The sequence below is a fragment of the Gadus chalcogrammus genome, chromosome 8 (assembly GCF_026213295.1).
Source record: "Gadus chalcogrammus isolate NIFS_2021 chromosome 8, NIFS_Gcha_1.0, whole genome shotgun sequence".
Taxonomy (NCBI): Eukaryota; Metazoa; Chordata; class Actinopteri; order Gadiformes; family Gadidae; genus Gadus; species Gadus chalcogrammus.
Genome location: NC_079419.1, coordinates 7,747,947 through 7,762,627, shown reverse-complemented (window position 1 = coordinate 7,762,627; position 14,681 = coordinate 7,747,947). Strand labels below are relative to the sequence as shown.

The window sequence follows — 14,681 nt, the reverse complement described above, 5'->3', positions numbered from 1 at the left end:
ACATGAGGTCAGTAAAGAACTATATTGAACCACATAACTTACTTGTATGTTATCGTTCTGATATAAGGAACATGATTGTGTTTTAACAATAGGTAATTTTTCACAGGTAAAAAATCATCATCAACCTTTTATTATTAGACTCAAGGTCCATTTAAAAACATACAATACAAGAAATGGACAACAAACACATAAATAAGAATAAAAACATAACAACCAATTATAAAAGGCACTTATACCAATGCCTCCAAAGGTATGACTGGTAGCGTACTGCGCTATAACTTGGGTTTGACAGCAGCATTATGACTTCATTCTTTGAGTTATTCAGGCGACAGATAAATCTGTACATAAGGTTCCTCAATAAAGCTTGTAAGGTGTTAACTCCTGCATTCACGAATAGCTCACTTGCCCTACTCCACCTAGGTCTTTTAAGTAAGATCCTAAATCAATCATTGTAAGCAACTTGTAGTCTATGCATACTTGATTTTTTGAACTTACCCCATAAGGGGGCAGTATACAGGGGAGTGCAATATGCTCTAAAGAGACATATTTTAACATGATCAGAACACATATGAAATTTTCACTGTCTTAAAATGTCGTCATCGTCAGACATTTCATCTGTTATAAAGTGCCCGAGGTACTTAACTTTATAACAAACACAAAGCTTTTCCCCAGAAAGATATACTCATATACTTTGAAAGATATTTACCACATATATTGTGGACACATGTACACAATATATGTGGTGAATAAACTACCAATTGCAAAAACTAGCCCGTTTTACTCGCAAGAAAATGCGTACTTCTCAATTGGGTAGAACGATTACAAAAAAAATCTGAAACTGAAACATGTATTTTATGAACCATATAATCTAAATGTCTCTGCTGCCCTTGCAAGTAACTCACCTCCAGCAATTCATTAAGTTAAGTTTCCAGATATGGGTGCTGTAAGCAATTCATTTGAGTATAGTTATTAGGTTATTGAAGGAAAATGTGGATTCAAAAAATATTTGAATCCAATTAACCCATCAATCTTGATGTGTTAATTGATTGGTAGCACTAGCTTGTCCTTCCATGATTAGTAGGCCTATGTTCCTGCAATACCGGAGGCTGCCATTCCAGGACCGCAGTTCTGGGACCCTAGTGCGATGGCCGATAGGCCTACAACGTTTGCAATTCGAAAAACACAGTCACGGAAAATAATAACTAAAAAGGCACGACAACACAAATGCAAAGCCACAACAAAATAATTGAACCATCTTACTTATACCTTAAACACGACCATCACTTAGGCCTACCTAAATACCTAAACCATATCCATCTAACCCTAAACTAAACCATCTCTAACCTGATACCTAAACTAAACCATCTCTAACGTAATACCTAAACTAAACCATCTCTAACCTAATAGCCTACCTAAACTAAACCATCTCTAGCCTAATATGTAGTAAACGTAACCATGTAACCAGCTAAAATGACTTATTTATCATTGTAATGTAGACCTTAAACGTATTTTGAAACATCATGTAAGGGATAATGCCCGACGAGGTGTCCATTATGTAAGGGATAATGCCAGACGAGGTGTCCATTATGTAAGGGATAATGCCCGACGAGGTGTCCATTATGTAAGGGATAATGCCCGACGAGGTGTCCATTATGTGATAATAACCTTGCCTTCGCAGGCGTCTTAAAGACTTTAAAAATAATTAAAGCTGCAAGCAGCATTTTATGGGTGCCAAGCCTAAAGCCAACCAATAAGACCCTGTCAGACCATTAAGACCCTGACCCTATTAAGACCCTGACAAAGACCATTAAGACCTTTTTTATTTGCGTACGCTTGACAACACTTGAATAGTCTCTGCTTGGATCTGGTGATGGGCAAACAAATTTTCATGACTGTATGTCAAAAGGCTGAGGATTTATAAGTCTTTAAAGTCTTAATTTGATTACCTTAGCACCCCCTATCATCTTATTTTGATGAACTTTAACCTGGTTAACCTTGACCTCTGCTTCTTTATATACACCAAGTTTGGTGATGATCGACTCAAGTTAACCCTGCCTTTAGTCAACTATCATTGATGTGGCTAATTTTGACGTCCAGACGCCATTTTCTTACAGGTTCTTGGACAAAGGTCTACAGAATTTCATGTAGCCTAGGTGAAAGGGCTCAGAAGACACGTCCGTCCAAAGTCCGCATTCTTTGTTAATTGATATAGCTCCCTCTATCGACCGATCTGGGTACAATTTGGAGAGGTTGCATTTTCAGTTCATTTTTGTACCGCTCCCTATGGCCCGATGTGGATGGAATTTGGAGGGGTTCTTCTTGACCTATATCTTTGATTACACCAAGTTATGATGATTGGTTTAAGTTAACCTTGCTTTTTGGCATCAAGTTAATTTTGAACGATTTTGAGCCTCTGGCGGCCATGTTGTTTTGTCAATCAACTTAATTTTACTTGAGCAGTTGGACCTTTGGTGCCCAACATCCACTAATTTGGTCCCGCTCAAATCAAACATTTGTCTATGAATTGTGGTGATTTCAGTCACCGGCCACGCCGATTTCGATGCCACACACTAATTGGAAATATGTTGAGCCTATATTGTTAAGAATTTGATTCTGACCAACTTTTGTATTGGACTCAAGTTCATAGGAGTCCATTTTAATGTTGATGTAATCATTTAAGTCAGGGGTGCCCAACCTTTTTTGACCCAAGATCTACTTTTCAAGTAGCCAACCTCCCGAGATCTACCAGCAAACCTACCTTCAAGCGGGGGGGGGGGGGGGGGGGGGGGGGAACCTACGGACTTCAGTGGGGGTTTCATTCCGTCTGCGCACGGCACCTTCTCAACGATAATCAATAATCTTCCTCCCACTCAGGGTGAAAATGGTAGGTCTTAGCTTGTTTCCCCTCAGCCATGCCAACGTTTAGGAGTGTGTAACTACTGTTGCCGGCTTTCAACTGCTGTTAACAGCACATGCGCTACCGCGCGTATATGTTCCGCGCAAATTTAATTTTATTTAAAAAAAAAAAAAAAAGATTTTTTTTTTTTCTTCACCCCTCGCGATCGACTTGGGATCTGTCGGCGATCTACTGGTAGACCGCGATCGACTGGTTGGGCACCCCTGATTTAAGTCTTTACCCGTTTGAAACCACACCTTGTTTAGAAGTCAATGGCTCCTGGGTGCTTTAATCTTTATTGTACAGACTCCCCTTAATGTCAGATTGAAGATATTAGTCCGAAGTTGTTATTTGCAAAATTATTTTTGTCTAAGTGAAAATACCTAGGATCCTTAGGGAATTGAGTGTTTTTAACAATGTTCAAGATAGTCGTAAATCAATCCAAATAAAGTCATAGGTTCTTGAGGCATATTTGTTAAACTTGAGGATATGCATGTGTGAACAAGGTTTGATGACTTTACGTCAAAGCGGTTATGAGATATGTTTGTTCCAAGTTTGCATTTTTGGACTGTTGCTATAGCGCCACCTTTGGGCCAATCAGTGTAATATTTGCTCTTTGTTAATCTTGAGTCAGCCTCTACAGCTGTATTAAGTTTCATAAAAAGCGTGCGAGTGGTTTAGGCTGTGTATGTCAAACGTGGCGGAATAATAATAATAAAACTAACAATTACAATAGGTTGCCTTCGCACTTTGTGCTTGGCACCCTAAAAATAAACAGTGTCTTGATTGTGGTGCTGCGGTGCAGTCCTGATATTAGAGATACGTCCGGTATTGCAGGAACGCCATTAATAGGCAATACAAAGATTTGATTATTGCTACAATGTCCAAATCGGAGAAACGAAACTGAAGGTAAGGCATTAGGAATATGAAACTTAGTCGAGTCTTTATAAACCCACAGCATCACTGCTGCTGATATGGAGAAGTTAAGATTCTCACGGTGTCGCACAGATCCATCATCCTGCTCTTTAGAGACTTTAGATCGAAGTAAGTTCAAATGTAGGCTATTTGATTGTGTTTATTATGCTTAGTAGGGCTGCAAATTTTAAATGCTATTATTTATTCCGCAGAAGCCGCTCGATATGGACATTACAATCACTCTTCTTGACGGGGATTCCTTTCACCTCGCCGTGGCTTCAGGGACCACCGTGGGCTCGCTGAAACACCTCATCCTTCAAAGCTTTAAACTCTCCCCGGATAAGCTTTCGTACGACAAAGAAGGACAGAAAATAAATCTCAATGATGACTCGAGATCTTTGAGTGCCTATGGTGTGCCGGCCGGCGCCAATATCTTGATGCTGCTCAAGAATCCCATGAGTGAGCCCACCACCATCGATATTATTCTGAAAACGTTGACGGGCCAGAGTCACGTCTACACCGTCCGACCTGGGGAGACGGTGGCCGAGTTTAAGCTCAAGGTTAAACAGCGGGAAGGAATGGCCGTGGACCAACAAAGGCTGATCCATGAAGGCCATCAGTTGGACGACGAGAGTCGTACACTGGAGTCCTATAATGTGAGCGCGGGGAGCACCATCTACCTAAACGGACGGCTGAGGGGCGGCAAGGACTCGGGAGAAGACACCTAAAGAGAGGAGGCCAATTGGCACGTATAGGTGCGATGTCTTAGTTTAGTCCCTTATTGCAAGTTAACTTTCACAATTATTACAGGTTCATAAAGAGATTTGCCTTAAAATCACTGGACTGCCTGAAGTTTACCATGTTAGGATTTGGTCAAATATAATTTATTATAGGTTTGAGCTAGACCATTTCCAGCCCATAGGCAGACAAGGCATAGCCTGAAGTTTAAATGTCACTGTTAATGCCACTTTTTTTGTTCACACTGTCTTAATCAACTGAATAACTTATACATTGAATAAACAATAATGTATTTATATTGATATTCTGTGTCAAAAGTATTCTCCATTTACAAGATTCTTTCTTTACTTTTTATATCTTTGTAAGCTGTATAATTTGCCAAGACTTGTTGTTCTCCACAATACAAACTAGCATTGTAATTAAACAAATAACACAACAGCACAGGACAATCCAAAACCACAGAGTGACATTTATATAGCCAGACATAAGTTTGTCAAGGTCTGAGAAAGTAATTATAGAGTTGATAAGGAATACATTTAACAGCATATATCCCAGCTAACCCAGCATATCATTGTTAAAATTATTATAGTAAACAGGACCAAATGTACGATTTCAAACAAAGGTTGTAATTTAAATTGAAAGCCAAACTGCGTTGAATATGTTTATGCTATAGGGGAACAATAGGCTACAATTCGATACACTAACCCAGATTCAACTTAAGTAAGAGTCTGCTTTTCCAAAAATAGAAAAGGGTTTTTGAATACAACAACCAAATTACGGTTAACAGAGAATAGAAAGTAAACAATGTTGGGATAGACAGCTACGTTCTAGAAGAGATTATCGCCACGAACCATGTAGGCAAATTAGGCACACTAACAAACACACCCACACAAACATTAAACCTGTTCTACAGTACAAATGTAGGTCACGGCAAGCTAAGGTGACTCCAACCATAAACTAAAAAACACAAACAAGATGGCTGTTCTACAACTCAGCCCCCCTCTAATTCAGCAGAACGAATACTATTCAAATTCATTATATTCAAATTAAACCCAAAATATATATTCAAATATCAGCATTTAGCCTACATAATGTAGGCAGGTAGACCAAATGTGAACAAGCCCTCTTTGTATATAACGCACCGGCTATCAAGGATACTGACCTATCCTTGATTGGTTCTTTGGTACTTTGGAACAGAGAGACACCTGGGGCCTCTACGAATAGTCAAATCTCCTAACCTTTATGCCTCCTATCCTTAACCTTTGTGGAAAACGTCATCGGTTAATGAGAGATGAAAAGGTGCTTCCTTTCGTACATAGGAAAAGACAGCACTGTTTCAAATGAATTCAAATCCACTTTTCCTAACCGACGTCATTGCGCGACGGGGAGTATTGCCGACCTCTAGCGTCCCTAGCGTGGAACTACAGTTTTCCGAAGTTTGACTACACAAGCGCTCTTTCGATCAATGTGTTCTTGTCGTATTGATTTCAATCAGGTTGTCGCCAACAGTTAGGTTGTATTTGGCCAACGGCAATATTTTAGGCCACTTGAATCCCAATTCACATGTGAAAAATAGAGGCTAAATTGATGTGGATGTTGAAATTAACTGCCCTAGTCTTTCTTAAATGTGTGCATTTGTCTGAAAAAGTCTGCATTTAATTTTCTTACGTGTATATTGTGTGCTTAATAACCAGCAATACATGATTTCATTTTGATTCAAATGATAGGCTATGTTTCTGGAATTGGTAGCCATTATTATCAATTGTATTTTCTTCTCTTCTTTTGCCTTAACGCGTCTATCATGCGTCTTCGCGTAGAGTCAGTAAACTTCGTCGGTGGCATGTTGCTTTAAATATTGCCACCGTAAAGGGTTATGGGATACCACTCTCACTCTCCTTTCCTTTCGTAAAGGTTGCTCAGGAGCAACCGATGCTAAAGGAGGTTTGAAGGATGCATCGAGGCTCCTTTCTTAAGCATTTTTTGAATCCTAACTACCTTTCCTCCAAGTACTTCCGGGGCATTTCCATAGGAAAGGACCTTTCCTACGCTAAAAATAAAATTCGTAGAGGCCCCTGGCAAGATATCAAGCAACCACATGTCACACCTGTTCCTGATCAAGTATCTAGAGAAGTAAAGAAAGGTGGTGGAGTAGCCCTGATACCCTGCGTTCACACCAAAAGATGCAAAAAGTTGACGCGCAGCACGATCCCATTCAAAGTGAATGTAGAGACGCGTTGCTGCTTTGCTACCGCAGCACTTGCTGCCGAGAAAACCGGCAGCAAAATTTGATTTGCGGCGCGGCAAAATCTGATTTGCAGCGCAGCACGCCCGTGCCCGCTGCCGGGCACGGGCGGCGGGCGCGTTCACGTATTTTGCGGCGCGTCAAATGCTGCTTGAGTTGAAATATTTCAACTTTTCGGCAGCAAACGCGTGATGACAGCCAATCAGCGTTCAACAGCGTTGCCACTGAGGCGTTGCCACTGAGTGACATGCCGTAACAGCCAATCAGTGTTACTCCCTTGGAGTGACCTAGAGTTCACTACCGTTACATTTATTTAGTAACTCAAAAAAAAACACAAATCAGCATTCTGTAGTGTAGTTGTGTTTACAGTTAAACTAAACTATGAGTATGCTAAAGGGCTAGAATAACAACCCCAAACAAAACCCAGTTGGGTGCCAGGAAGCACCAGCCTTCCAGGCTCCGAATGGTCTCATGAACCCATAAACGACGGGCATTCCGACGTCTCTCCCTCTTCCACAACAGGTAAAGACATGCAATGCTCGTAATGTCGGCCATGGTTGTGAATGAATTCAGAAGCACCGCGGGCAAAACTTGCCGTGCCGCAAAACTTCCCGCGCTGCAAAACTGCGGCGCCGCAAAACTTTTGCCGCGCTGCAAAACTTCGCCGTCAACGAGTTCGGGCAGCAAATGCATCTTTTGGTGTGAACGCAATTCTAAGCTTAATTTAAAGCCAAAGAATAGATATATATTCAGATCCTTTGAGTTGCTCGCGTTTGGCTCCTCAGTTCCCCGACAAGCGAAACGAGTTCCAGACTATTTCGTTTTAGCTGTAGTATAACGTCCCACAGGAACGTATTCACTTTTTTTTTTGATGAGTTTTCTGATTTTGCAGCTGATCTGGCTACATATTCAGACAATATTTTGCTTATTGGGGATTTCAGCATTCATGTGAATAACCCATCTGATGCCCTCGCAGGGGCTTTTCTGTCCTTAACAGATATACGCTTGGCTTCAAAAAGCTCGTCCAGCACCCAACCCACATCGGTGGAAACACGCTGGACCTCGTTTTGACCCGCGGTCTAGACATTTCACAGCTAGTGGTCTCTCCCTACACCTCAGCTTTATCAGACCATTTTTTGCTGACTTTCCTGGTGGTGGTTTATGCCCCTGCAACGATCAGCAGGCTACTTTCAGCTGTCGCTGCATCACCCCAGCTGCAACCATTACAGCTATGGCAGATAAGTTACCCCGTTCACTTGCTCCTCTTTGTAACTATATCCGGCTGAGACAGTAAAAGTCCTAAAACATAGACCATTGAAATTCATCACCAAAGGTAGCGCAGAAAGTCAGCCAGACTCAGACAGATTGGGACATGGGGGACGTCAGAGACAGCCTAAGGAGAGAAAAAAGTCCAGTGTTGAGGAGACTGATGAGGCAGGTCTGACCCAGAAAGATAGTACTCAGAGAGAACAGGGAGAAATGAGGTATCCTACGAGACAGGCAAAGGTGAAAATATAGATTATTTCTACAAAGTGGCTTAGGATGTAGGCCTACCTAAAACAATTAGAGAGGCTATGGACTCTAAGAAGTCAAAAATTTGGGCTGACGCAATGAAAGAGGAGATTGAAACTCTTTGACAGAGAATGAAACTTTAATTCAGCACCACTGCCAAGAGGCAAACAAGCAGTGGAGGTCGCTGGGTATATGCAGTGAAAGAGAGCCCAGATGGATCTGAGACTTGTAAAGGCAGTTATGTTGCAAAGGGGTATGGTGAAGTGGAAGGGATTGACTATGAAGAGACATTTTCACCGACACCCAACAGGACCTCTGTCGAAGCATTGATGCAGGTGGCTGTACAAGAGGATCTTACCCTACACCAAATGGATGTGAAGACTGCTTACCCCCATGCTATTTCCGCCAACAGCGCCAGTGATCCGCCCACAGGTAGTTGGATTGTAAAACGCATGGAAATATTAATGACCGATCTTAATTTATATTCCTTGGCAAGTGACCATGGTATTAGCGGTATAATGCCCTTCGAGGTGTCAAAAACATGTTTGATTCATCGTAATTAAAGGGGACTACTTTTTGAGGGAGAGGAAGACAGAGTATACATTTAATAGGCATGCAATACGAATAAGAAAAAGCAAAATTATTAAAGTATTTGAATTGTTTCATTATGTTGTCAAGCAAGAAGTAGAATAAATGATATGTCTAATTAAAAGGGTTTGTGCAACCAACCGCACAATAACACATGATGGCGGCTCTTGTCGCTCTCGTCTCTTTCTGCCAACGACATGCGCGTAGAACGGGGAGTGTATGGAGTCAGTTTCCTGCCATAATTCAAACCTGAAAAAAAAAGTTTCAAAGGCTTGTAAGTCTGGGTTTGAAAACTCAACACCTTGTAAAAAAGGTTTTGCAACACTGAAAAAAGAGATTATAACCTGAAAAAAAATAAAACTAAAATTCAAACATCTGTAAACATGATTTTGTGTTCCATTTTATCTTCATCATTTTCAGCAACACATTTTCAAAGTTCAAACAATTTCACCAGCGCATTTGCAGAGTTTCAAATCTGGCACTGTTCTAACGGTGTATTTCATTGTTGCCCGGTTTTGAAACCTTGTAAATGGGATTCTGCAAACAGGTGTTCATACATTGAGAAATACGTTTTGAAAGGTTGAATATTTAGTTTTAAAAACTTGTAAAGGTGTACGTTTACGACATTGCAACGTATTTTTTCAGAACTGACTTTTCAGAGATTTGAGCGCAAGCTTTGAGTCACGTGAATATTGGCAGTGTTCTGACGCCACTCGTTTTGAAACTCCTGACAGTCGAATCTGAAAACGTTCCTGGGGGCGGGACCATTTAGCTCTAAACCTATTGGTTGCTCTCGGCTGACGTACATTCCAATCACATGTGCCGTTCACCGGGCTGTTCGTGATTGACAGTGCTCTGCCGATGACACGAATAACAACGGGTTGATTTCGCGGTTGATTTTGATTTCCATTTTCTGGAACCAGAGTCTCATCTCCATAGGACGCGACTAGCAAGGACGCGTCCTAGCAAGGCTGCAGCCTTCACTTTGGGAAACAGCCATGGTTCCAGAAAATGGAAATCAAAATCAACCGCGAAAGTCGCTTGTTATTTGTGTCATCGGCAGAGCACTGTCAATCACGCACAGCCCGTTGAATGGCACATGTGATTGGAATGTACGTCAGCCGAGAGCAACCAATAGGTTTAGAGCTAAATGGTCCGGCCCCCAGGAACGTTTTCAGATTCGACTGTCAGGAGTTTCAAAACGAGTGGCGTCAGAACACTGCCAATATTCACGTGACTCAAAGCTTGCGCCTGTGTGGTCAAATCTCTGAAAAGTCGGTGCTGAAAAGTCAGTTCTGAAAAAATACGTTGTAATGTCGTGAACGTACACCTTTACAAGTTTTTAAAACTAAATATTCAACCTTTCAAAACGTATTTCTCAATGTATGAACCCCTGTTTGCAAAATCCCATTTACAAGGTTTCAAAACCGGGCGACAATGAAATACACTGTTAGAACAGTGCCAGATTTGAAACTCTGCAAATGCGCTGGTGAAATTGTTTGAACTTTGAAAATGTGTTGGTGAAAATGATGAAGATAAAATAGAACACAAAATCATGTTTACAGATGTTTGAATTTTTGTTTTATTTTTTTTCAGGTTATAATCTCTTTTTTCAGTGTTGCAAAACCTTTATTACAAGGTGTTGAGTTTTCAAACCCAGACTTACAAGCCTTTGAAACTTTTTTTTTCAGGTTTGAATTATGGCAGGAAACTGACTCCATAGGAGTGACGTAGAATGATGTAGACTGATAATCTGTTAAGGAGCTGCGGGTGCGGGCAGGCAGGTAGGACCCAGACGGTTTCAGGAAAACGGCACTTTATTCGCCTCAAGGCTAGATTCCACCGGAGGCGTACGCGCCGCGGGACGGCTGCGCCGCGGTCACGCTGCTGATCGCTTCGACTATAATCAATGAGACCATTTCCACCGGGCGCGCCGCGGAACGTTTCAGCAGCGTCCCAGGAGCGGCGTGCCGCGCCGCGGCGCTATCTTTCCGTCCAATTCTATTTTTGCCGCGAGCCGCTGCTAAACCGCGTCAATTTCGACAGAGCAGGTCGAGCCGGGCAGGAAGTGAAAAGTAAAAGCCATAGAGCATCCGGTAAATTTTCAAAATAAAACACAATACTCAGCTCATGTAACTTCACATCAACATTATTACGTCATGACCGGTGGGTCTGCTCAGAGGGTCGGCAACATTGACGACGAGAGACTCATTGTCGAAGTTCAGCAACATGAAGTCATTTATGTACCAAATCATCCTTTTTATAAGGAAAATGTCAGAAAGGACAAAGCGTGGCATTTAATTGCAATAGTTTTGGGAGTGGAAGGTGAGTACATTAGGTTTAGGATTATCGCGTGATCTCGTGATCTCGCGTGAATACGGCTGGCTCGCAAGGCAGCGCTACGCTGCCGTTACGCGCCCGGTAGGAATGGACGCAGGGCAGAGGACGCAGCCGTTCCGCGGCGCGTACGCGTCCGGTGGGATCCCGGTGTAGGGCACAGGAATCAGGGAACTCGGGAGACAACAGGGAACTCGGGAGACAACAGGGAACTCGGGAGACAACAGGGAACTCGGGAGACAACAGGGAACTCGGGAGACAACAGGGAACTCGGGAGACAACAGGGAACACGCAGGACTAACAACCACAACTAACAACCACAATGACAGCACAAGGAACAAAGGAAAGACGAGGGCTTAAATAACAAACACAACGAGGAACAGCTGAGACACATTAGGGGAGGGAACAGTAATCAACACAGGAGGGAAACACAGGGAAACACACACACCATGACATAATCCCTCTATTACAATATCGCTGCACTTAACGAGCGACATTCATACACGCTTGGTCATGCTTTTGCATCAATTAAACCAACAATAATGACGTAGGGAAACTAGGAACAAAACATTAAACCAACAATAATGACGTAGGGAAACTAGGAACAAGACATTAGTTCCAGCACTTTAACACATTCTAATTACACATTACAAATGGGTTCAGTTACATTATATTCACATTTTAACCTTTTAACCCATCATGAATTATATCTATTTATTTATAACATGAAATTTAAGTATTGATTATTAAGTGTGCATTATGAAAGAAAACCTATTTATGAAACGTCACTTAGCCTACATAAGGGATAATGCTCGACGAGGCGTCTATATGATAATAACCTCGCCTTGTATGATTCTTGCTATGTCCAAATCGGAGAAACGAAACTGAAGGTAACCAAAGGCATTAGGAATATGAAACTTAGTCGAGTCTTTATAAACCCACAGCATCACTGCTGCTGATATTGAGAAGTTAAGATTATCACGGAGTCGCACAGATCCATCATCCTGCTCTTTAGATACTTTAGAGGGAAGTAAGTTCAAATGGAGGCTATTTGAGTGTGTTCATTATGCCAAGTAGGGCTGCAAATTTTAAATGCTTTTATTTATTCCGCAGACGCCGCTCGATATGGACATTACAATCACTCTTCTTGGCGGGGAGTCTCATCTCCTCACCGTGGATCCAGGGACCACCGTGGGCTCGCTGAAACACCGCATCCTTCAAAGCTTTAAACTCTCCCCGGATAAGCTTTCGTACGACATAGAAGGACAGAAAATAAATCTCAATGACGACACGAGATCTTTAAGTGCCTATGGTGTGCCGGCCGGCGCCAATATCTTGATGCTGCTCAAGGAGCACAGGAGTGAGCCCACCGACATCGTTATTTTCCTGACAACGGAAAAGGGCCAGATTCGCACCTACACCGTCCGACCTCGGGAGACGGTGGCTGGCTTTAAGCTCAAGGTTCAACAGCGGGAAGGAATGGCCGTGGACTTACAAAGGCTGATGCATGAAGGCCGTCAGTTGGACGACGAGAGTCGTACACTGGAGTCCTATAATGTGAGAGAGGGGAGCGTCATCTACCTACAGAGACGGCTGAGAGGCGGAGGGGACTTGGGAGAAGACGCCTCAAGAGAGGCCACGTCCAGCTAGACCATTTTCAGCTTACAGGCAGAAAAAGGCATAACCTTAAGCTTAAATGTCGCTATTTATGCCACTTTTCTGTTCAAACTGTTTTAATCAACTAAATAACTTAGAGGCATTGATTCAATAATTGTTAAATTGTTTTAAAAAAAATCATTGTTACAATTATAGTAAACAGGACCAGGTGTACGATTTCAAATAAAGGTTGTAATTTAAATTGAAAGCCAAACTACGTGTTTATAATATGGGAAGAAGGTAAACAAGTAGTGGGAGGTCGCTGGGTATATGCAGTGTAAGAGAGCCTAGATGGATCTGAGACTTGTAAAGGCAGTTATGTTGCAAAGGGGTATGGTGAAGTGGAAGGGGATTGACTATGAAGAGACATTATCACCGACACACAACAGGACCTCTGTCGAAGCATTGACACAGGTGGCTGTACAAGAGGATCTTACCCTACACCAAATGGATGTGAAGGATGCTTACCATGGCTGCTTACCCCCATGCTATATCCGCCAACAGCGACAGAGATCGGCCCACAAAGCTACTTCCGTTTTGCGCTTCTCACCTTGCGTTTCAGACCGTTAAAAATGGTATTTTGACAGTCTGTAACGCAAGTTTGCCCGTGCCCAGAACCGCCCCTGGGTGTATGTGTACGTGTATATGTTAATGATGATATGGTAATGATTTTATTTTCAGAGATAATTAGGATTTTCTTACTAGTATACAAGCACTTGGAATAGGGGGTGGCCACAGTGACCCAGGCCACGGCCCCTTAGCCCTCATTGGCCAATAAAATACATAGGCCTACTAATACAATTTGTATACTTTTGCACAGTATTATTGTTGTTGTAGTTTGTACTACTGCATAGGATGTTGTTTATATAAATATAATGCATAATATATATAACATAAAAAAACGGCATCAGTCATATTAAAACAGAGAACTCTTGCTTCGTGTTTGGTTGGAAAATCCCAGAGAAAGAAATTTTCAGAGAAGGGGAAGGGGTCATCTTCAATTGCTTGAGCCATTGCCCCTCATAAAGTCTGCATGTCCATGCTATTATAATTATTGTGGGTGTATGTATTAGTGTGTGTATATGATTGGCATATGCATTTGCCTGAGAAAATGATTGCCCAGGCCGACACTTTACACAGATTGAACTCTGGCAGACGTCCAACTGAAGAGAAATCATGGGCCCTTCTCATTCCGAATCGTAAGTCTGCGTATATCGACCCAGGGACTGCGACCATGAGTCATATCAGGTTTTAATATCGCAGGTAGCAATTTCCTGTGTATCACTAAAATGTTGCCCAGGTGTTATCAATATGTGCATGCTTGTCTAAATGTGGATGTATCTAAGATGTTCGGTTTGTTTGTGTGTTTATTGTTTTAAGAAGAATGATGTTGGGATTCACCATTTAAGCAGGGATCGGAGGAAGTTGAAAGCAAATTGTCCCCAGCTGTTCTCAGCAGACACTTTAAATGTAGAGCATTTTAGGAATAAGTTCAACCTCAACAAACCACCCACAAACAGCTTGACATTTTGTACACCAATATTGAATTTATTACAAAATATTAAATAACCCAACTTTACACTGTACAAGATACAACAAAGTTTACAGCTTTTTTGGCTATTTACAAAAAAAGTATAGTCTTTATATCAAAGAGAATATAATCTAAAAAGGCATGTTTCAATCACTGTAAGCTTATTGTATAATAAGGCAAAAAACTCCAACCAGGTTGTATGTACACTTTCAAGAAAAAGTTCTAGAATAAGCAAATATTATCTCCGCGGCACATACCTTGGAGGC

At 41.8% G+C, this 14,681-nt stretch overlaps 2 protein-coding genes across 4 annotated transcripts; both read left to right on the top strand.

Moving 5' to 3' along the window:
• The first annotated feature begins 3,549 nt into the window (after positions 1-3,549).
• LOC130388108 (uncharacterized) lies at positions 3,550-4,844 on the top strand. Of its 2 annotated transcripts, none has more exons than XM_056597443.1 (2): positions 3,550-3,940; positions 4,024-4,844. In XM_056597443.1, the coding sequence occupies exon 2, from the start codon at positions 4,036-4,038 to the stop codon at positions 4,537-4,539; it is 504 nt and encodes a 167-aa protein (XP_056453418.1). In that variant the 5' UTR covers positions 3,550-3,940; positions 4,024-4,035; the 3' UTR covers positions 4,540-4,844. The 2 variants fall into 2 exon arrangements, with proteins under 2 accessions (XP_056453418.1, XP_056453419.1); XM_056597444.1 differs by having other exon boundaries at positions 3,639-3,805; positions 4,024-4,842.
• Positions 4,845-11,518: 6,674 nt separating this feature from the next.
• On the top strand, positions 11,519-14,450 carry LOC130388109 (polyubiquitin-like). 2 transcript variants are annotated; one of them, XM_056597446.1, is made up of 2 exons: positions 11,519-12,118; positions 12,342-14,450. In XM_056597446.1, the coding sequence occupies exon 2, from the start codon at positions 12,354-12,356 to the stop codon at positions 12,876-12,878; it is 525 nt and encodes a 174-aa protein (XP_056453421.1). In that variant the 5' UTR covers positions 11,519-12,118; positions 12,342-12,353; the 3' UTR covers positions 12,879-14,450. The 2 variants fall into 2 exon arrangements, with proteins under 2 accessions (XP_056453421.1, XP_056453420.1); XM_056597445.1 differs by lacking the exon at positions 11,519-12,118 and adding an exon at positions 12,125-12,258.
• Positions 14,451-14,681: the final 231 nt, after the last annotated feature.

What these genes read in the sequence shown, in the direction of transcription:
- LOC130388108 (XM_056597443.1), top strand. Translation starts at nt 4,036, where the DNA reads ATGGACATTACAATCACTCTTCTTGACGGGGATTCCTTTCACCTCGCC.
- LOC130388109 (XM_056597446.1), top strand. Translation starts at nt 12,354, where the DNA reads ATGGACATTACAATCACTCTTCTTGGCGGGGAGTCTCATCTCCTCACC.